Source organism: Chanodichthys erythropterus, chromosome 7, assembly GCF_024489055.1.
Source record: "Chanodichthys erythropterus isolate Z2021 chromosome 7, ASM2448905v1, whole genome shotgun sequence".
NCBI classification, from domain to species: domain Eukaryota; kingdom Metazoa; phylum Chordata; class Actinopteri; order Cypriniformes; family Xenocyprididae; genus Chanodichthys; species Chanodichthys erythropterus.
The window spans coordinates 35,361,392-35,384,591 of record NC_090227.1 but is presented as its reverse complement, the minus strand read 5'-3'; the positions used below and the strand labels follow the sequence as shown (position 1 = coordinate 35,384,591).

Here is a 23,200-nt window from a genome sequence, read left to right as displayed (position 1 = left end):
AAACTATTTATATGCCATCGAACGTTTTTTTTACAAGATGTAATTTAAGTCTAAGGCGTCCCCTGAATGTGTCTGTGAAGTTTCAGCTCAAAATACCCCATAGATTTTTAATAAATTTTTTTAATTGTCTATTTTGGGGCATAATTAGAAATATGCCAATTCAGGCTGCGGCCCCTTTAATTGCTCGCGCTCTCCGCCCCCTCCCGAGCTCTTGACTCTATCATTGCATAAACAAAGTTCACACAGCTAATATAACCCTCAAAATGGATATTTACAAAGTGTTCGTCATGCATGCTTCATGCATACATCGGATTATGTGAGTATTGTATTTATTTCGATGTTTACATTGATTCTGAATGAGTTTGAGGCTGTGCTCCGTGGCTAATGGCTAATTCTACACTGTTGGAGAGATTTATAAAGAATGAAGTTGTGTTTATGAACTATACAGACTGCAAGTGATTAATAATGAAAATAACGACGGCTCTTGTCTCCGTGAATACAGTAAGAAACTATGGTTACTTTAACCACATTTAACAGTACATTAGCAACATGCTAACGAAACATTTAGAAAGACAGTTTACAAATATCACTAAAAATATCATGTAATCATGGATCATGTCAGTTATTGCTCCATCTGCCATTTTTCGCTATTGTCCTTGCTTGCTTACCTAGTCTGATGATTCCGCTGTGCACAGATCCAGACGTTAATACTGGCTGCCCTTGTCTAATGCCTTGAACATGAGCTGGCATATGCAAATATTGGGGCGTACATATTCATGATCCTGACTGTTACGTAACAGTCGGTGTTATGTTGAGATTCGCCTGTTCTTCTGAGGTCTTTTAAACAAATGAGATTTATATAAGGAGGAGGAAACAATTGAGTTTGAGACTCACTGTATGTCATTTCCATGTACTGAACTCTTGTTATTTAACTATGCCAAGGTAAATTCAATTTTTAATTCTAGGGCACCTTTAAATGGACCTGTCTCATAAGAGTCAATTGCGGTGTTGTATGTCTGTTGCGCTTGAGTACTGAATGAACACATCCTTGTGATGAGTGCTTGTGTGAGTGTATGTAGTTCTAATTTCACTCTGTTTTCCAATCCTAGAATAGTGTAAGCAGAGATGCCCGCACACCCTCCGACTCTATTCTCTTGTTCTCATTGGGCCCGTGCCCCTCCATCTATTCTTGTGTGGCCCATTCAGGAAATTGGGCTGTAAATAAAGAGAGACCTACATTTCTCCACCTCTGAAATAGCTCCAGATAAAAGCTTCTGTATCATTTAGATGTCGGGAATAATCGTGCTGAACGTACTCATGGGACAGGCGCAATTAGCTGCATTGCATTCCACAAATATTATACAAATGTTTAGACGGCGGAGCTCTTTGAAGTGAAGGGAGCAAAATTCAACTCTAAATTATGAAAGGTGAAGTAGATTTGTTGAATGATTGATGTTCCGATTTATTTTAGAAGCACCATGTATGAGTAGACATGTATGTATGTAAATATCAACTTAATGGAAAAGATGTAATAGTTTTCTATGTATTGTGCAAGTGACAAAGCAAAGAGAAATCATAACATCAATATGACGTCTATAGAAAGTCTCGCCTTTCAGATAAAAGATTCAGTTGCTTTTTTGATAGTCTGTAGTATTCTTGTTGGGAACATGAGAGGAGTAGGACAGCAGCCAGGCCATTCTCTCCCTAGAGTTGTGCTTTGGGGTTTAGGACTTGTCAGAGATTAACCCCAGCCAACGTTGTACCTTGTTTATCTCTAAAAGGTGCATTTTCAACCCTCTACATTGCAAGTAAACTTCAAAGGGTATTCAGCCATTTTAAGTGAGATTCCAATCTGAGGAGATTGGGTACCGCAAAGTGCATTGGGAATAAGGGAACATGGATACGTCACTGTACTGGAAGTGGAGAGGGAAATTTATGTACCATTCATTGCACATCACTTCAGCGCTTGAAAAAGTTTGAATGACATAAAGGCAGTAAAATTAAAGTTGAAGCTCCAGCTTTTTATTTGTTTTAATTAGTCCTGATTGTAGTTTGTAAACGGTTGTTCACTGGTATAAATTGTGAAATGCTTAACAGTAACCAAATTGTGTTCATTTTCATATTAAACATCACAACAGGCATTTATTACTCAGTTTAGCACTTCGGTATGGAAAACCCTGATCCGGCTTGTGTTTCCACCACAAACAGTATACTTACTTGATAGGCATAGCGATCGACGCCATTCTCGCGCGAAGAAAGCGACACAGTAAATAACAGTGGACTGCAGGACATAGAGCAGATCTTGTTCTTGCTTCTCGGCATGTGGCTGTCACAAGAAGACAAGCTTTGTTTGCTGCGCACCGACATTAGGCGTTTCTCTTCAGTACTTGGTTGTTCACACTAGTTTGGTATCTCGCACCTTCCAGCAAGCATCAATAGCGGAGGAGAAAACCTGCATAATTTAAAAATGCTACTTTATTGTGTCATGAAATGTCGTTTTAAGAGTTTTTCAGGCAAGAATGTAGTTGTTTAAAGCTCAAAATGTATTTATAAAGATTTGCCTATTTGAAAATCTAATCTGACGTTTTTAGAATTGCGAGATCCAAGCGATCTCCGGGTGCTCAGTGCTCATGTACCCAGCCGAGAACAGCCGTACCTCGGCTAGTCCTTCTAAAATTTGCTGCTGGCTCTGGTGTCTTTGTAGTGGTTAAACATGAGATATAATTTGTCTTGTGTATATCTAATGGACCATCTTTGGTCTCATGAATCTATATTTTGTTCCCAGGCAAATAGTTTTGGCTGAGGGCAAAGTGAAGTTTCATAACTATATATTCATTTAACTGGACCACATTTGTGTGGCACCTCGTGTTGTCGTTCCCCTTGTAGCATGTGCAAGTGACGATTCCGTCAACCAATCAATGTTCTTCAATGAGTCTAGCTCCAACCTTGAGGTACCGGACTACTGTGCTAGGTACCACAACGGAAGGGTCCCAAAAAAGTGGTGTGGTTCGGAATGTTGTTTCTGTTCACAATTTCTGACAATGGAAGCGGACATAATTGCGTACTGTACCGTACCGTACCAATCGGTGGAAACGAGCCATTAGAGTAGTAAAGTGTACCCTTAAGCTTCTACTATAAACCTTTTAGGTGTAAATAAAGTACAAATGTGTCCCTTTGAGGGGCTACCGCCCCAGTGACAAGCTGTTGTAATCCCAAAGCTTCAATTTTTATAATTGTGCAGGGCACCCACCCAGAAAACTGGGTGCATGACACTAGGGCTGTGTATCGCCAACAATGTCACGATACGATACGCATCACGATACTAAAGCCACGGTACGATACGTATCGCGATATGGTTCAATTTAGAATTTAAATTTCTTTTGAGCAGAGTTTAGTAACAGTAATATGTGTTTATTGAATAACCAGTGTTATAACAGTCGTGATAACTGAAAAACTATTTTGTTTTTGTCATTAAAAAAAAACAATGATTTAAATTAAATATTAAAAAATTGTCACAAAAAAAGCTTCTTTTAAAAGCTTGCTTTTAAAGTCACTCCCTCAGTAACTGAATTGACAATAGTGACACTGAAGCATATCAACAAAGCTCAATGACTAATTTCACTTGCAACAGTAAGTTGACTGTAAGAAAACTAAGTTGGTTAATTATATCGGCTATCATATTATAATAATGTCTATACTGCCTGTTTTTTTTTCTTTTTCATCTGTGTAAATGATTTTTTTTGGATATCAACTCAAAATATGTTCTAGAACAACATACGTTTTTATTAACGTGGTCTACAAAATATGGGCTACATGAGTTTACAATACACACTTAACAATAAGGTTCATTTATTAAACATCAGATAATGTATTAACATGAACTAACCATGAGCAATACATACTGTATTAGTTCATCTTTGTTAATGTTAGTTATTAAAAAATACAGTTGTTGATTGTTTGTTCATGTTGGTTTACAATGCATTAACTAATGTTAACAAGATTTACATGATGCAATGTGACCGCAAAGGGCACTTTCACTTTCACGATCAAAGTGCATGCCACTGATAAGCATTGTAAATGCAGTATTACAGTATACACATACCAATTAAATGCGCAGGTCTCCTCTCGTGCATCCTCCCCACTGGACGAGGCCAATATCACTTTCGTTTCGCTTTCAGATACCTCTATTATATGTCATCACTGCTTTTACCTTTCTAGATGTAATTACCGAAATCAAAACAGTCCATAAACTATATCCTCACGAAAACTTCAGTCAAGCCAGCTCGGGCGTCAACCTGAGAGGCCTCCAAGTTTCTCAGTTTCTGAATGGACGGTTTGGCTTGATTGACAAATGCTAACGTTCGGGCATGATTTATATACCATCGACCTGTCCCAAAACGTTAGCACGCTTTGATCGGTGATTTGGAGATCGCGTGTTTCTCCGTTCGAGAGCGCATTTCCTGTTCACATCTGCGACAAAACAGTCGATTATTTATGAATGAAAGCTCACAGAAACGTGAATGTCTGCTTGCGTTGCCTGCTAGCATCGATTGACGTCACATGATTGGCTAGATTTAAAAGCAAGACAGACTCGATACGGCAGCTGCTGTATCGATACGCGCATCGTCAGGAGTTCATGACGATGTATCGTAGTATCGATATTCTGAGCACAGCCCTACATGACACCACTATTGAGGGCTGAGATGTTTTGCTCCCAAACAATCCTTGGAACCAAAACACACACCCCCATCCTAGGCTTTTAGATGGTTGAGATCTCAAGTAGCTCTTAGAGGGCTCGACAGCTGGTCAAACAAGCTTAATAGAGCAGTAGCTAGTCTAGAGTAGACCCTAAGCCCATTAACTCTTCTCCAGCCCCGCTAGTCTGCTCATTGGTCAGTCAGGGATCAGTCGGATTCTGTTTTGATGCTAGCATGACCTAATGTTGAGGTTGAGTGCATGCGTGTTGGAAAAGGGGAGAAATACCTAGAAATCGTAACTACTGATTGACGTAATGCCATTTCTAAAAACAAACCCTCCCGCCATGTGTGCGTGTGTTTTCTTGTTGTGTTTTCAATGTTATATTCTGTGCCCTTGCAAGGTGGCCTGGTGGGAGGGGCATAGGGAGTTTGCATGAGTTTGGGAGGGAGGTCTTTGCACAGAATCTACTGTAGCTCATATTTTTAAAATTGTCACACTGTTGACATCTCATTTTAAACTCTGTGCCCATACAAACCCCATACAAGGAGATTGCTGAACTACATCGCGCCGTGTGTGGCAGCCATGGATTGAGGTCCGTCTTCTTTTGGTTTTACGGACTGAGGGATGAGACTCTTCTGTTTTCTCTCTCAAACAAGTCACCTCAGAGTCAGTGGGATAGTGTGTCATCAGACCCTGCCAACAGATCAATAATGTCAGTGTCCATAGGATGGCCAATGACAGGCTATTCATCAGCATATTTAACCCTGCTCCATAAACTCATTTTCGTTCAGGTCTTTTGGTTATGTTGAGATTGAATAGATGTGTTGTAGAAGGTGGGGCATGTTGTCATATTACATTGCACTAGCAATGCCAAGGTCATGGGTTCGATCCCAGGGATTGCACATACTCCGATACAAATGTATAGTATAATGCAATGTAAGTCGCTTTGGATAAAAGCATCTGCCAAATGCATAAATGTAAATGTAAACAGCGTAGTAGAGGATTTAAACTAAATGTACATGTTTATAATACATATTATTATTTTATTTTTTTTTAAATAAAAGTAGTCACAATATATGAACCATTCTTACCTCAGATGACCTTTGTGATTTTTGATAAATTTGCATATGTTTTATTAGTATTATATATTCATTTATTATTATATTACAGTATAGTTTATTACAATTTGAGATAACTATTTTCTATTATAATATATTTTAAAATGTAATTTATTCCTGTGATGCAAAGCTGAATTACTTCAGTCTTCAATGTCACATGATCCTTCAGAAATCATTCTAATCTGATGATTTGCTGCTCAAGAAACATTTCTTATTATTATCAATGTTGAAAACCGTTGTTCTGCTTAATATTTTTGTGAAAAGCGTAAAAATCATTTTCAAAAGAACAGAATTTATTTGAAATAGATTATTTTGTACCAACGTAAATCTTTACTGTCACATTTCAACAATTTAATGTATCCTTACTGATTTATTTAAAAAAAATCTTACTCATCCTAAACTTTTGAACAGTTGTTTATATAATTTTTTGTATTATTTTGTAATATCAAGATAAGGTTGTTTACTTCTTCTTTTAATAGCATACTTGTAAACATATGAAGTGTTTATACACAGCAAACTGGGCAATACATCTGCCCTGTGCGAGTCTTTCCACGTGTGAAAGAGAACTAAAGAGCACGAGTCTGAAGGGCAACAGCAGCCCTCATTCTGTCGGCCCTCTCACATCTGGATTCAATAGATGCTGTTTGGACGTCCGAGGGAGGAGCAAGTATAAATAGAGCGACTGCCGTAACCAAATGAACCCTCTCGGCTCCTCCCTCACGCTGGGCCAGTGTTGCCCCTACACCACACTAATGTCTCCCAGCATTCCTTCAGTGTCTCACAGCCAAACAGACAATTATGCTGCTGCTGCTGGCCACTTTTAAACAGCGAGTGAAGCTTGTCTAGTTGATGAATGGTTTGGATTAGGTGACGATATTGATGGATGAGTATGAGAATTATGTTTGGTCTTGTTAGTTGGGTTGGTTTGGGTTGGTTGATTATAGCACAAAACCATTTTGAAATCTATTTTTTTTTTTGTAACTAAATACACCTCAGAACATATACAAGCAAACACTCTGCCAAGGGAAAGCTAAAAAAGAGCCTCTCAGTTGACTATAATAATGTGTATTTTCGCAGACCACATAAATGAAACCGAGCAATGTTTTTCAGAGGACTAGCACAGGGTGGTGCTACGCAGGGGGCAAGCGTAGCTGTTCTTTTTGTTTTTAAGTGGAGCCCTGGCCCTAAACACATGCCCCCTTTGTGGGGCACACGTGCATATCCCTCTTTTTCGCCCCACCCTCCTCTCACTGTTGGATGAAGGCACAAATGCAGAAGAAGTGGGTGTGGTTTAAGGTGGGGGGTCAGACTAGCCAAGCCAAGCCACGTCACATCAAGCCAAGCAGACCCCTCTTGCTTGAGCAAGTTTTAATTTGCAGAGACTGAGATGCTGCAGCACCAGTGGACTCGTTCACCCCTCTCTCTCTCTCACACACAAACAAACATGTGCCTGCAGATTTGTTTTGTCGCTGTGTCTGCGCTCACCTTTTTGATTGATCATTTCATAAGCCACTCAGCCAGCCTGGAATGAACCTCCGTTGGGTTTGTTTTTATGTGTGCGCTTGCTTGCTTTTGTCACAGTGGGCTGTTTTCCAAAGCGGCAAAGGAATTCTACAAAAATCTCTCCTTATGGAACTAATAAAGTATCAATCCAGCTTGGAATTCCAGGAGTATTTAATACTGTAAAAGCACACTGAGAGGGCAGGATAATGTCTTCACCACATAATTTTTTCAGAATAGCTCATAGTAATGGGAGCGATCTGGTTTTGAGGTGTCGTGTTCAATTAACAGACTTTTTTTATCACTTTGCCGATCTGTGGAAATTCTATTTAAAATAAAATGTAATACATAAAATGTATTACAGTTTCCACAAAAACAAAGACTGGAATAAGGATGCTGAAAATTCAGCTTTGCCATCTTGGGAACAACATTTTAGATCAAATAAATGCAGCCTTGGTGAGCATAAGAGACTTCTATCATAAACGTTAATATTAACAGTAATTACCTTTTAATTACTATTAACTAATTACATTTTACCAACCCCAAACTTTTGAACAGTTGTCTGTGTATATGTAATTCATTAATTAATTGTTTTTTGTGTTGTGTCTTTTTATATATAAATATTTATATAATGTATGATTTTTAATGTAAAATAAATACTTTCTCACACTATGATTAAATCTCAAACTCAATTCGTACATTTAAAAATTTTGGTGCACAGAGACGTTCTCTTTGCTGTCCGTTGAGGAGTCAGCCTCATCTCCCTTCCTTTCCGGCAGTGGCTGAATGTCCGTCTCTCTGAGGCTGTGGAGATATAACATTTTTTTTGCAGCACAGCAAGAGATAGAGAGAGGGAGGGAGAGACAGCAGAGGTTGTCAGTGATGAAAACAACTTGTCTGTTTATCAGAGCATGTGTGTAATTGCTCACAGAAAGAGACACTTTGAAAAGCCTGAGATGAAAAGGAAGGATAGAAAAATAGGAAAACAAAAACCAGCCCCCCCTTCTCCCACTGGCTGTCAAACTTGGCTGTGGTCCTTGGTCTATAAATCCCAGTGCCAGCAGCTGGAGACGGAGTGTGAAATAGAAGGGACGAGAGTCGGAGAGAATGACGATAATTAATATATATATAAAAATATTAAGGCTGCAACAGCTAATCGATAAAATAAATTATTATCGATAAATAATCAACAAAGAATTTGATTATCACTTAGTCGCATCTGCACGCTGTGCTCGGAAACCTTCAGCCAGTCATGTCACACATTGCTATAGACATAACGCATTTGGAAAATAGTGGAGGACACAGAGTGAGCTGCTGCTGGAAATGCACATGATCCAAGTTATCCGAAACATGAGAATGAGAATGCTTTTTCTTTTTTGCTTGTACAGCATGGCGTAGGTACTTTCACCGTTTGTTTTCATAGGCTTTATATTATACATTGTTTGGAGGACAGCATTGGGGATGTGGAATAGCATGGTTTATAATAATGGACTAAAGATTTTTCATCCAATTAATCGGAAATATAAATGACAAATTAATCGATTATCAAAATAATCGATAGTTGCAGCCCATTTTATTTTTATATATATACACTACCGTTCAAAAGTTTGGGGTCAGTAAGATTTTTTTAATGTTTTAAAAGAAGTATCTTCTGCTCACCAAACCTGCATTTATTTGATTAAAAATACAAACAAAAACAGTAATATTGTGGAAATATTATTCCAATTTAAAACAGCTGTTTTCTATGTGAATATACAGTAAAGTGTAATTTATTCCTGTGATCAAAGCTGAATTTTCAGCATCATTACTCCAGTTTTCAGAGATCCTTCAGAAATCATTCTAATATGATGATTTGATGCTCAAGAAACATTCATTATTATTATCAATGTTGAAAACAGTTATTTACATTTTTATTTCATTATGCTATGATGAATAGAAAGTTCAAAAGAACAGCATTTGTCTGAAATCTAAATCTTTTGTAACATTAAACACTACCGTTCAAAGGTTTGGGGTCAGTAAGAATTTTAATTTTATTTTTGAAGATATAAATAAAATTAATCAATACTTTTATTCATCAAGGATGAGTTAAACTGATCAAAAGTTAGAGTAAAGACAATTATAATGTTAGAAAATATTCTGTTTTGAATAAATGCTGTTCTTTTGAACTTTCTGTTCATCGAAGAATTTGGAAAAAAAGTACACAACTGTTTTCAACTTTGCTAATAATAATGAATATTTCTTGAGCATCAAATCATCATATTAGATTGATTTCTGAAGGATCATGTGACACTGAAGACTGGAGTAATGATGCTGAAAATTCAGCTTTGATCACAGGAATAAATTACACTTTACTAAATATTCACATAGAAAACAGCTGTTTTAAATTGGAATAATATTTCACAATATTACAGTTTTTGTTTGTATTTTTAATCAAATAAATGCAGGCTTGGTGAGCAGAAGATACTTCTTTTAAAACATTAAAAAATCTTACTGACACAAAGTTGGTAATCATATTCTGTTACCATCATGGCTGTTTACACACACGGTTTACCTGTACATCCATCTGCCTCTATACAGGACCTAATTCATTCCCCACAGCTTGATTTCTTTCTGTTTCTGGCTTTGATTAAGCATTGTACTCTACTGTCTGTTGCCTTTTCTCTGTATTCATGGGATGAATGGCCAGATTTATATATTTCATCACAATTCAGGCTTTGTCTTAAGAGCCAAATTTGCTGGTAGAATGCGTATTCTCTAAATCTGGCATTTTTGTTTTTCCTATTTAGTTTGTTATTTTTACAGAGTTTCTTTTTATTTCAGTTTTTCTTATTTACAATAATAACTCTGACATAAGACTGGTTGGTTTGATCCCCGCAAGGAAAGAGACACAAGCCATTTCTGCTGTGCCCTTGAACAAGGCACTTGTTGTGTGCTGTGCCCTTGAACAAGGCACTTAGCCCTAGGATACACCACGGGATTGCACTTGTAATAAATTCACGGTTATGTTCTGTGGAAACATTGCGTGAAGGTCACAGAAGCAAATTCCACCCGTCCTGATCGTGTTCTTTTAGATAAAGACTCATATTTGATCGCATTCATAATGGAGTAAGCTGTGACGATGCAGGAAAGTATTTATTTAGAACATGGAACAAGGAAAAGGTTTGAAAGGAAATACAGAAATACAGTTTTTTGAGATCTGAATCTGATATTGGTTTGTGGAGATGGCATGCAGAGATACTCAAACAGGACAAGGAGAAAATTATAGAGGAGAGCTGGCCTGAGCTCCTGGTTCATCATTAGCACCCCTCTGCTCTTCAGCGGACACGTGTCGTTTTGGAGAAAGCCAGACGATAAAGCATACAAGCTGCAGTTGTTTTGTCATGCATTGAAATCGTGGCCTTGGTTTAGTAAGTTAAAATAAAGGCCACACAAACTCACAACAGACTCATAAAATAATCAGGGCTTGGGGCAAAAATATCACAGAAAAGTGACAAATGCAGAAAAGATACTTCAGATGTGCATTTGATATATTTATAGGAATAATTTCACCCCAAATTACATTACATTTTATCAGTTCATGCGATCCCTGGAAATCAAACCCATAACCTTGCATTGGAATATGGTGCAGGAGTCATAAGAATGTGTTTTGAAACTTTAAGATTCAATTGGTATTGACACAAATTTCACAATTCGATTAGATTTACAAACTTGCAATTCAGTTCCAATTTCAATTACATTTTTTTCAATATTGATTAGTTGGGATATGTGTCTGTTACAGTACAAGACAAATTTCCCAAGGAAAAAAATATACCGAACTAATGCTGTAAACTAGCTACAGGGAAGCCTTGCCACATTGCTATAATATTAAAGGTTAAAATTAACTGCTACTTATATTTTAAGTTTTTATAATAATAACATAACTTTTTAATGACATTTTTATACTCTATATAAAATAAATGTTTAAATACAAACAAAAGTGGCTGTCATAAAAGCATGACTGATTTATTCAGACATACATTAAATAGAACAGGTTAAGTAAAAATTCAATGAATATGCAATATAGTGCATGTATGTAAAATGAGTTTTTCTAGCTAACTAACGAGTTTATGGTCACTGAATGGCTTTCCTGAGGTAAATGCAACATTACCTGATGTTTGTCTACAAGCTTTTTTATTGACGTCTTTCTGCGGTTGAAACATTAAGGTATAACATGAGACGTGATACAGATTTTAATAAGTTGTACTGTATTTTTCAACATACCTTCTGATGTTCATTCATGTTTATTGCGTACTGTAACTGGTAGTAAAGCGGAAGACATGATTTGTTCACATGCCGCTCTGCTGCTTCGTTTGAAATAAGGCGCTACAGCAATCTGCTACGCCATATTAAAGTGTTCAAAAACAGAATTTATTTTTTGAATGTCTTAATAAAATTGATAAAATTTGAAAGCTGACACTTCGTTTCATATAAAAAGTTACAGCACAGAGCTTATTGCGATTTGTTGGATGGGAGGTTCGATACAAAGCTTTGTTCATTCATCAACTGAAAACTGCATAAAAGATCAATTCTCTGGATTTGAGAATCGATATCGGTTCATCAAAATGAGAATCAATTCATATTGAGAAATTTATATTTTGAACCTAGCCCTAGTTAACAGTCTAAATCACTGTCTACTGTTGTTTAATGAAAAGGTCAATTCTACAAAATGTCATTTTATGTTCCATAAAAAAAGGAAATCTAATTGGGATGATGTTGACAAAGTTTTAATTTTGTTTTTATTGATGTTTTATTTTTATACATTTTCTAATGCTTATTATGAAATCTAAGGGCATATTGCTCTGTTGTTGATACAGAGCATGACTTTTCAGTGAACTTTTTTGCTTGAAATGCAGAAGAGCATGGTGGCGTGGCTTATTAAAAGTGTCATTCCTGAGCAGTGAGAGCTTGCAGGCAGGTGAGTTTGGTTCAGATTCAACAGGAGATGGGAAAAGGCATGTAGTCATTAAAAGGCTTCAGGTGCGGCTGGCGCTCCTCACACCCGGCTGCAAGAATGTTAGCCTGCGGGCGGAATGGGCTGCTGTGGAATTTGCCTTCAAGCTGCTGGTCTGGAGTTGTTTTGCAGCTTCCAAACACACACTGAGGATAAAACACTGTGTAATGGCCTATGCATAATTTTATTTATTTTTATTTAATTTCTTCATTTAATTTTAACCATATAAATAATCATTCTTATTTATTTTTTCAAAGACTTTCTTTTGTGGAACACAAAAGGAGATGTTTAGCAGAATGTCCAAGCAGCTGTTCTTCTTGCAAAACATCTTCATTTGTCTTTGTTTAAGGTTGGAATGACATGAGGGGGAGTAAATGATTCATTTCTGGCTAAAATACCCTTTAAGCAAGATCTATGTTAGACAGATGTACACAGTGTAATCTGACATTGTGGCGTCAAAAGTTAGCTAATTTCTCTCGATAAGTATCTTTGATTGATGGATCGCACTCCCACTCTCTCTCTGTCTCTCTCTCTCTGATTCTGTGCTCTGGTAGCAGCCTGTTGTTAGCAGGTCTCGTTTATGTGAGATGGATTGAACTGACATTGTTGATCCTGTTGTTGAATTTTTCTTTCACCACCTGTTTCTATTTCTATTATAGGCAGATAGCAAATGACTTACTGCTGATTGAAAACGACAAGTTCTATATATAAAAGAATGACTGATTCCACTGTATATGCGGTGTGTGAGACTATCCGTTCATTGTTGAACCGTTGTTTATTGGCACCTGATGAGGATTTTTCACAAGGTGTGACTGCAGATGGTTTGTTTTCTTCACATGGCTTGGTGCCAGTGTAAACCATGATAAATTTGATCAACTGTGACTTCATTGTTTACTGTAGGAATTATAGTCAGCATTGACAAACAAGTTGAGTTCATAAAAGGCTCAACAATAATGATGACCCGTTGACCTGAGGCTCTTTCGCTGTTGTAATTACATCTTGCGTATGTTCAGTGCTTCCCAGACTTTACTTGGGCGGGCCGCCCACGTATAATAACGGCCGCCCAAGTATATTTGGAGACACATTTTTACTTTTATTATTTTTATCCTCTTATACTTTTATATCAGCGCAAGATAATGAAACCATCTGCGATCGAATAGCTAGTCGTTTCGTACCTGCTCGTTATGTGTGCGTCAGAACTGTTTACTCCCGCTGACATTCCCACGGGCGCTGCATTTTGCATTTCTACAAGCTCGCGCAACAGCACTTCAGACTCTATGTTCAGACTGCTTCAAAGTGATTCTCAATCAGTTAAAAGCGCAGATTTATGCTAGGGCTGTGACGGTAGGCATGACAACCGCGCCACCGTGGTGGTGAAGTTGTCACCGCGGTCGTGGAGTGTCACCGGCGGTAGTGTGACGTCAAATATAATATATATTTATACATCTCAGAGATCGCGTTAACTGAAATTTTTCCGTCTTTGATGGAATTTGTTTAGCAGTGACTAAAAAAATCTGTAGCCCGTCCGTCATTTTGATAGATTATGTAGTTTGTATGTAAGCTTGTTGTAATTCCCACTCCTGTCCATTAGGTGGTGAGTGCACTCCAGTGTAGCAGCAGAGTGCGAGTTCAGTCTCCAGAATAAAATGAAAACGATGCGCTTGGTTACACACAGACGAGCACCCAGTTTAAGTAAATTGTATAATGATAAAGTTACTTATGCGTGCTTAATTACGTTTTTTTTATTTTTCTTGCTGACTATAAGTTTATGGTCAACGAATGGCTTTTCTGAGGTATAATGTTAGGTGACATTGTTGGCAACACTGACTGAACTGACGTGATACAGATTTCGGTAAGCTACTGTCTTTCAACATATTTTTTTTATTTTCATTCATGTTTTGTTCGTTCTGTACAGTAGTAAAGAGGAAAGGATGATCGCATTGACTCACAATCCGTGACAAGAGTTCAAGATGAAAACTGAAAGTGACGCAGCTTGTCTTTGATCAACTTTCTTTTCATAGTATAAATAAATGCAGGCCTATGCCTATATGCTTAAACTGTAAGTTCGTGAATAAAATGTTTTATTAAAATATAAAAATTAAAATGACGGGTAATATTGATTATGATGGATTTTTTTTACGATCCTGTCCATCAAAATGACGGCGGAACGCAAGTCTAACACTATATATATATATATATATATATATATATATATATATATATATATATATATATATATATACCCGGCGGTTGTTGGTGATTTACCACCGTGGTAGTAAAAATTTGCCACCGTCACAGCCCTAATTTATGCCAAAGTGATTGCTAATGAACTCAAGTTGATGAATTATTACTATGTCTACTTCATGGCCTTTATATAAAATGTTTTATACGGTTGTAAGAATCTGAAGGATCAGCCTGCAATAGTACAGACATTTCAAAATAAGAGTCCCGGTGTATTTCGGGCTTGTTTATAATTAAAAGTCAAGTAGTCAAAAGTCAAAGTAATTAAAAGTTTTTTTCTTTTTCTTTTGGGCATTATTGGTATTTTGGTTACACAATAAATTGTATTTAATTTGATTTTCATTTAATTCATAGTAAATTATTGTAGTCTCCCCCACAGAAAAAAAAAGACTAAGAACATTATTTGACACATATATTATTCATTTTATAAATTTTACTAGTAAAATCTGTGTCCCATTCACTGAGAGAAACACTATATGACAGCAAGGAGAACATACGAAAAGGATAAACATTTAAATGCTGTAATTTTGCATAATTCACAATGCACAATAATGCATAATATTAGTATGTAATTAAATGTAATAGTATGCTATGTAATTAAAATTAATTTCAATAAATAAAAATACTGTTAAAAATCACACATTATTTGTTTGTCACATGTAGTAGACCATTTTTGTGCCGTGGGTAATAGGAGGATTTTTCGCCCGGCTACCACCACAAGTATATTTCAAACCTGTGGGAAGCACTGATGTTGGTATTGCTTTTATGTCTCACAAACAAACCTTTGATTTGTGACATTGAGTGTTGTTGTGAATTTAACATTTTTAAGCTAGGCATTATTAAGTTATATACATATATTTTTCTTTTTTGTTGTGGGGCTACTGAAAATATTGCCTGGCCAAGTACAAATATAAGCTACTAGCCTAAAAAAAATCAGAAAAGTCCTTGAGCCCTGGCACTGCAATCACTGAAGACCTGTTTGATGGAATATTATCAATCTTTTTAGTTCTAACTTAAGATCTGTCATTTAGCACATATTTGACAAGGAGGGTTTAGGTGTGGTTATTCCAGCTGGATAATTTGTTGGAAAATTCATCCGTGGTACTGCTGATGAGCCAAGCTGTGGAAGAAAGACACGTGCTGCTGCTTGTGCTTTCAGGTAGTTCCCTGTATTCTATTAAGACAGACAGAGCCCTTTGTTTGTGTGTAGTTTCCACATGCACACCCATCTGACAATCAACTGCGTCAGTATTTGTTCTGGTGGGATAAACAAAGCTCGGTGTGAACAGACCTGTGAATGAGCCCCTCCTCTTTTCTGTGCATTTTACAGAAATGTAAAGAATACAGGAAGATCCTTTTTCAGACACCCTATTAAAAGAGCTCTTGTAAGCGAGCTGTGTGTATGTATGGGTGGATGGATGTGTATGTGTGTGCCTGTTAAGCCATTGATTGCAAAGCATGAATGAATCCGTAGATGCTCCAGGCAGTGAGCAGTGTTCAGGCTTTCAACGGACTCCCAGAGGAGATGCTGGTCTGCTTTAAAGTGAGTGCAGCTAAACAGTCACTGTACGACACACAACACTCACACATGCTCTGATGCTCTGGTCTTATTTCGCTATGGAGTAGGGCTGGGCGATAAAGCTGAAATAAATAAATAAATAAATAAAAATATATAAATTGTGTGCGTGTGTGTAAGCAATATCACACGAGTAGCCGTGATGAGTCCCTCCATTGTATTTTGTACAGTATTATTGAGAGAGAGAGAGAGAGAGATTGCCTAAGCGAGCATTACCTGTGTCTGATATAACATTCATTCTGCAGGTCGATGTCCATAATATTATATCCATTATAAAAATCCATCTTTGTATTTGCCTTTTTTACAGTTAAAACAAAGTCCCTTTCAATTTAAAAATCTCTTGTGACTGACTCAGTCATTCATTCGTAAAGTTTGCCGCCATCTAACGGAGTATTAATATAACTTTCACTCAGAATTCATATTACACACTAATGGACCCTTTCTCAATAGCAAATACAACATATTATTTATATAAAATAATATTTATTGAACAACAATATTTAAATTAACAACAATAGCCATTATAAATGACAATAAGAAATAAACACAATTGTACAATTCAGTCAAATGTACAAAAGCAGTGCTCTACAGGATGTAAGTTAAATATAGCCTTAATGTTAAATTATTAAATTTAACATAGCCCAATTCGATTTGCTCAGGAACAAGTAATAGATTAACCCTCATGTTGTGTTCGGGTCAATTTGACCCGAACACCAATTTTCTTTTTCCCGAAAATACTAGTTAATGTTATCGCTTTGGACTGAAACTTAGTGACTTTGTTCCCAAAGGGTATAACTAAATCTCAATATTTTTTTGGACATTTTCTTAATTTTTTGTGGGGGTTTTGTTACCTTGTTACACTCGTGGTGTTCCCGGTCAAAAATGACCGGCCCATAAAAAATAGCTTATAAATCACTCATTATACCATATTTTCACCCAATCTTGGATTCAATCTTTTTGTCAACTTGTTCTCTTTCAATTAGGACTGGTTTTATATTTCTGTTTGCATCTGATTAATCGTGGGCCTCATTTATCTGAGAGTAGGCATCTCATTTTTTGAGTAAATTTTTTAAAATTTTTGAATAATTTTGGAAATATTAAATAAAATCTGAAGAAAATTGGTATTGTTGATCACACTAGTCTACTCTAATGTTTCACCAGGAATTTTGTTTTGAAACTTTTGTTTTGTAAAAAATATGGCACATAGTCACACTTGTGGTGTTCCCGGTCAAAAATGACCGGCCTATAAAAAATAGCTTATAAATCACTCATTATACCATATTTTCACCCAATCTTGGATTCAATCTTTTTGTCAACTTGTTCTCTTTCAATTAGGACTGGTTTTATATTTCTGTTTGCATCTGATTAATCATGGGCCTCATTTATCTGAGAGTAGGCATCTCATTTTTTGAGTAAAAAACAAATAATTTGTGGGTAAATTTGGAAATATTAAAAAAAAATATGAAAAAAATGGCTACTGTTGATCACACTAGTCTACTCTAATGTTTCACCAGGAATTTTGTTTTGAAACTTTTGTTTTGTAAAAAATATGGCAAATAGTCACACTTGTGGTGTTCCCGGTCAAAAATGACCGGCCTATAAAAAATAGCTTATAAATCACTCATTATACCATATTTTCACCCAATCTTGGATTCAATCTTTTTATCAGCTTGTTCTCTTTCAATTAGGACTGGTTTTATATTTCTGTTTGCATCTGATTAATCATGGGCCTCATTTATCTGAGAGTAGGCATGGTCAAAAATGGTCACAATGGCCGACCATTGAAAGTGAATGGGAGAGACTGAAAATAACAGAACAATTTAGTTTTCAGGAGCATATTCATTATTTTCATGTACATATATGAGCATATGTGCTTGCAAACATCGAGCCCTTGGACCTGTGCATGTATCGATACATTTATACACACGCTACCCAGACACACACACGTTAAAACATACAAACTTTTTTGAGTATTACACACATTCTTTTCCACAGAGAGAAATTTGATCCTACCCTAACCTGCATCTAATATACATTTATCCATCTGACATTACCACACACACACACACACACACACACACACACACACACACACAAACACAAACTGGCCGTGACTGCAGTGACCCGGCTTCAAAAGAAGAAGGATTTGCTTTATAATTAAAATTTCCTGATAATTCACTCACCCCATGTCTTTCTTTCTTCAGTTGAAAGGAAAATAAGGTTGAGGAAAACTTTGCAGGATTTTTCTCCATATTGTGGACTTCACTGGAGTACAACGGGTAACTTCTTCATGAGTTTGACAACACATGTGCTGCAAAAGTTCACAACGCAACCAAATACAAAAACACGCTGCAAAAGTTCACAACGCAACCAAATACAGAAATGCGCTGCAAAAATTCACAACGCAACCAAATACAAAAACATGCTGCATAAGTTCACAACGCAACCAAACACAGAAACGCGCTGCAAAAGTTCACAACGCAACCAAATACAAAAACATGCTGCAAAAGTTCACAACGCAACCAAACACAGAAATGCGCTGCAAAAATTCACAACGCAACCAAATACAAAAACATGCTGCATAAGTTCACAACGCAACCAAATACAGAAACGCGCTGCAAAAGTTCACAACGCAACCAAATACAAAAACGCGCTGCAAAAGTTCACAACGCAACCAAATACAAAAACGCGCTGCAAAAGTTCACAACGCAACCAAATACAGAAACGCGCTGCAAAAGTTCACAACGCAACCAAATGCAGAAACGCGATGCAAAAGTTCACAACGCAACCAAACACAGAAACGCGCTGCAAAAGTTCACAACGCAACCAAATACAAAAACGCGCTGCAAAAGTTCACAACGCAACCAAATACAGAAACGCTCTGAAAAAGTTCACAACGCAACCAAACACAAAAACGCGCTGCAAAAGTTCACAACGCAACCAAACACAGAAACGCGCTGCAAAAGTTCACAACGCAACCAAATACAAAAACGCGCTGCAAAAATTCACAACGCAACCAAATACAAAAACGCGCTGCAAAAGTTCACAACGCAACCAAATACAAAAACGAGCTGCAAAAGTTTACATGCACAGGTCCAAGGGCTCGATGTTTGCAAGCACATATGCTCATATGTGTACATGAAAATAATGAACATGCTCCTGAAAACTAAATTGTTCTGTTATTTTCAATCTCTCCCATTCACTTTCAATGGTCGGCCATTGTGACCATTTTGACCATGCCTACTCTCAGATAAATGAGGCCCACGATTAATCAGATGCAAACAGGATATAAAACCAGTCCTAATTGAAAGAGAACAAGTTGACAAAAAGATTGAATCCAAGATTGGGTAAAAATATGTTATAATGAGTGATTTATAAGCTATTTTTTATAGGCCGGTCATTTTTGACCGGGAACACCACAAGTGTGACTATGTGCCATATTTTTTACAAAACAAAAGTTTCAAAACAAAATTCCTGGTGAAACATTAGAGTAGACTAGTGTGATCAACAGTAGCCATTTTTTTCATATTTTTTTTTAATATTTCCAAATTTACTCATAAATTATTTGTTTTTTACTCAAAAAATGAGATGCCTACTCTCAGATAAATGAGGCCCATGATTAATCAGATGCAAACAGAAATGTAAAACCAGTCCTAATTGAAAGAGAACAAGTTGACAAAAAGATTGAATCCAAGATTGGGTGAAAATATGGTATAATGAGTGATTTATAAGCTATTTTTTATAGGCCGGTCATTTTTGACCGGGAACACCACAAGTGTGACTATGTGCCATATTTTTTTACAAAACAAAAGTTTCAAAACAAAATTCCTGGTGAAACATTAGAGTAGACTAGTGTGATCAACAATACCAATTTTCTTCAGATTTTATTTAATATTTCCAAAATTATTCAAAAATTTAAAAAAAATTACTAAAAAAATGAAATGCCTACTCTCAAATAAATGAGGCCTATGATTATTCAGATCCAAATCAAAATATAAAACCAGTCCTAATTGAAAGAGAACTTGTTGACAAAAAGATTGAATCCAAGATTGGGTGAAAATATGGTATAATGAGTGATTTATATGCTTTTTTTTATGGGCCGGTCATTTTTGACCGGGAACATCACATGTGTTATAGGGTTTTGAACACAACCTGAGGGTTAATAAGACCAAATATTGCCTGTTTTATGTACCCAAATTGAATTATATCTCATATTTAACCACAATAAGAGCCAGCGGCAAATCCCTGTAGCACTGGCCGAGAGAAACTGTTCTCTGCGGGTACACGAGCACCGTTGGCCTGGAGCTTGCATTTCCAAAAACGTCTAAACAAATTGTGAAATAGGCACTATGATTAAATATGAGTCACATATTGCAGGTCTAAACAACTACATTCTCGCTAAGTGTAGTATTTGTAAAAAAAATAAAAATAAAATATATGGTGGATTTGCTCGGCTGCCATGACAGTCAAGAAAAGGTAGGAGTGCTGTTATCACTGGAATATAGAATGGCTCTCAGCCAATCAGATTCGAGAAAAAAAAAAAAAAACTGGTGTGTGTGTGTGATATATATATATATATATATATATATATATATATATATATATATATATATATATATATATATATATATATATATATATATTATATTGTGTGTACACAGAGATTTTTTTACACATAAAGTTAACACTGTACAAATTGTGAATAAAAAAGGAATGCAATAATTTACAAATCTCATAAACTTATATTTTATTCAAAATCGAATATAGATAACATATCAAATGTTGAAAGTGAGACATTTTGAAATGTCATGCCAAATATTGGCTCATTTTGGATTTCATGAGAGCTACACATTCCAAAAAATTTGGGACAGGTAGCAATAAGAGGCCGGAAAAGTTAAATGTACATATAAGGAACAGCTGGAGGACCAATTTTCAACTTATTAGGTCAATTGGCAACATGATTGGGTATAAAAAGAGCCTCTCAGAGTGGCAGTGTCTCTCAGAAGTCAAGATGGGCAGAGGATCACCAATTCCCCCAATGCTGCGGTGAAAAATAGTGGAGCAATATCAGAAAGGAGTTTCTCAGAGAAAAATTGCAAAGAGTTTGAAGTTTTCGTCATCTACAATGCATAACATCATCCAAAGATTCAGAGAATCTGGAACAATCTCTGTGCGTAAGTGTCAAGGCCGGAAAACCATACTGGATGCCCGTGATCTTCAGGCCCTTAGACGGCACTGCATCACATACAGGAATGCTACTGTAATGGAAATCACAACATGGGCTCAGGAATACTTCCAGAAAACATTGTCGGTGAACACAATCCACCGTGCCATTCGCCATTACCGGCTAAAACTCTATAGGTCAAAAAAGAAGCCATATCTAAACATGATCCAGAAGCGCAGGCGTTTTCTCTGGGCCAAGGCTCATTTAAAATGGACTGTGGATAAGTGGAAAACTGTTCTGTGGTCAGACGAATCAAAATTTTAAGTTCTTTTTGGAAAACTGGGACGCCATGTCATCTGGACTAAAGCGGACAAGGACAACCCAAGTTGTTATCAGCGTTCAGTTCAGAAGCCTGCATCTCTGATGGTATGGGGTTGCATTAGTGCGTGTGGCATGGGCAGCTTACACATCTGGAAAGGCACCATCAATGCTGAAAGGTATATCCAAGTTCTAGAACAACATATGCTCCCATCCAGACATCGTCTCTTTCAGGGAAGACCTTGCATTTTCCAACATGACAATGCCAGACCACATACTGCATCAATTACAACATCATGGCTGCATAGAAGAAGGATCTGGGTACTGAAATGGCCAGCCTGCAGTCCAGATCTTTCACCCATAGAAAACATTTGGCGCATCATAAATTGGAAGACGCGACAAAGAAGACCTAAGACAGCTGAGCAACTAGAAGCCTGTATTAGACAAGAATGGGACAACATTCCTATTCCTAAACTTGAGCAATTTGTCTCCTGTCCCCAGACTTTTGCAGACTGTTATAAAAAGAAGAGGGGATGCCACACAGTGGTAAACATGGCCTTGTCCCAACTTTTTTGAGAGGTGTTGATGCCATGAAATTTAAAATCAACTTATTTTTCCTTAAAATTATACATTTTCTCAGTTTACACATTTGATATGTTATCTATGTTGTATTCTGAATAAAATATTGAAATTTGAAACTTCCACATCATTGCATTCTGTTTTTATTCACAATTTGTACAGTGTCCCAACTTTTTTGGAATCAGGTTTGTATGTATTTTGTTTGTTACATGCCTATTTGTTAGTTCATCGGGGATGGGCATAAACCATAGGGGGGGGGGGGTGGGGTTTGTTTGTCATAAATACCTCCACGTCGTTCTGAATCACAGGCGTTTTTCTTTACTACTTATTGTTCATTTGTGTATAATGATACAGTGTAGTTGCCTGAAGCATCACTCTCGCGCTCCTTCTGTTTCTGAGATGCCAGAGAGTGTCTTTGGCCCCCGTCTGGTTGAACCCAGTACTGCTCCTCTCCCATCAAGCTGTGAGTGTGTGTGAGGTCTCAGTCTACAGGGAGACAAAGGGCATATTTTTCAGTTTGGAGGCCCTGCAGTGGGCTGGAGCTCAGTGGTGCTGCATTGCCTTGTCATTGTCACAGTTGAGAGAGAGAAGGGAACCGGGGGCTGGGGTGGAGAGTGGGGGGAAGGGGGGTCACTTCTTGCTTTTTCAGTGCTCCTATGTTTCCCCTAGCTGTGTTCGTGGCACAACATTGCACAATGGGGGCTTTTGTTTGTTGGGGGGTGGAAGCGGAGGCTATTCTGTTTCAATCATTTCTGGAAGTCCTGTGTTTGCGACGTGGTGGGGGCTTAATGCTTTCCTGTGGCTGTCTGTTGTTCCCTCTCTCTCCTTTTATTCAGTCTTTCTCTCTTTTTAGCCTCTCTCCATCTCTCTTGCTTCATCTCCCTTTCAGTCTTTATGTTGCTTCTCACTTGTCTGCCTCCTCCTTGCCTTAAAGGGATAGATCACCTAAAATTAAGATTCTGTCATCATTTACTCAGTCTCATGTTGTTCCAAACCTGTATGATTTTTTTTTTTTT

The 23,200-nt window shown here is 37.1% G+C and overlaps 1 protein-coding gene across 2 annotated transcripts in view; it reads left to right on the top strand.

The window, feature by feature from the left end:
- Positions 1 to 23,200, top strand: part of igf1ra (insulin-like growth factor 1a receptor) — a 120,314-nt gene that overhangs the window by 51,784 nt on the left and 45,330 nt on the right. Inside the window, exon 1 of one of the 2 annotated variants that reach the window (XM_067390361.1) lies at positions 1,322 to 1,427. The exons of the other annotated variant lie outside the window; for it this stretch is intronic. Within the exon in view, the coding sequence (XP_067246462.1) occupies positions 1,421 to 1,427 (7 nt within the window). The 5' untranslated portion in view covers positions 1,322 to 1,420. Of the gene's footprint in view, positions 1 to 1,321; positions 1,428 to 23,200 lie in introns of those variants that run through there. 2 annotated transcript variants of the gene reach the window in all.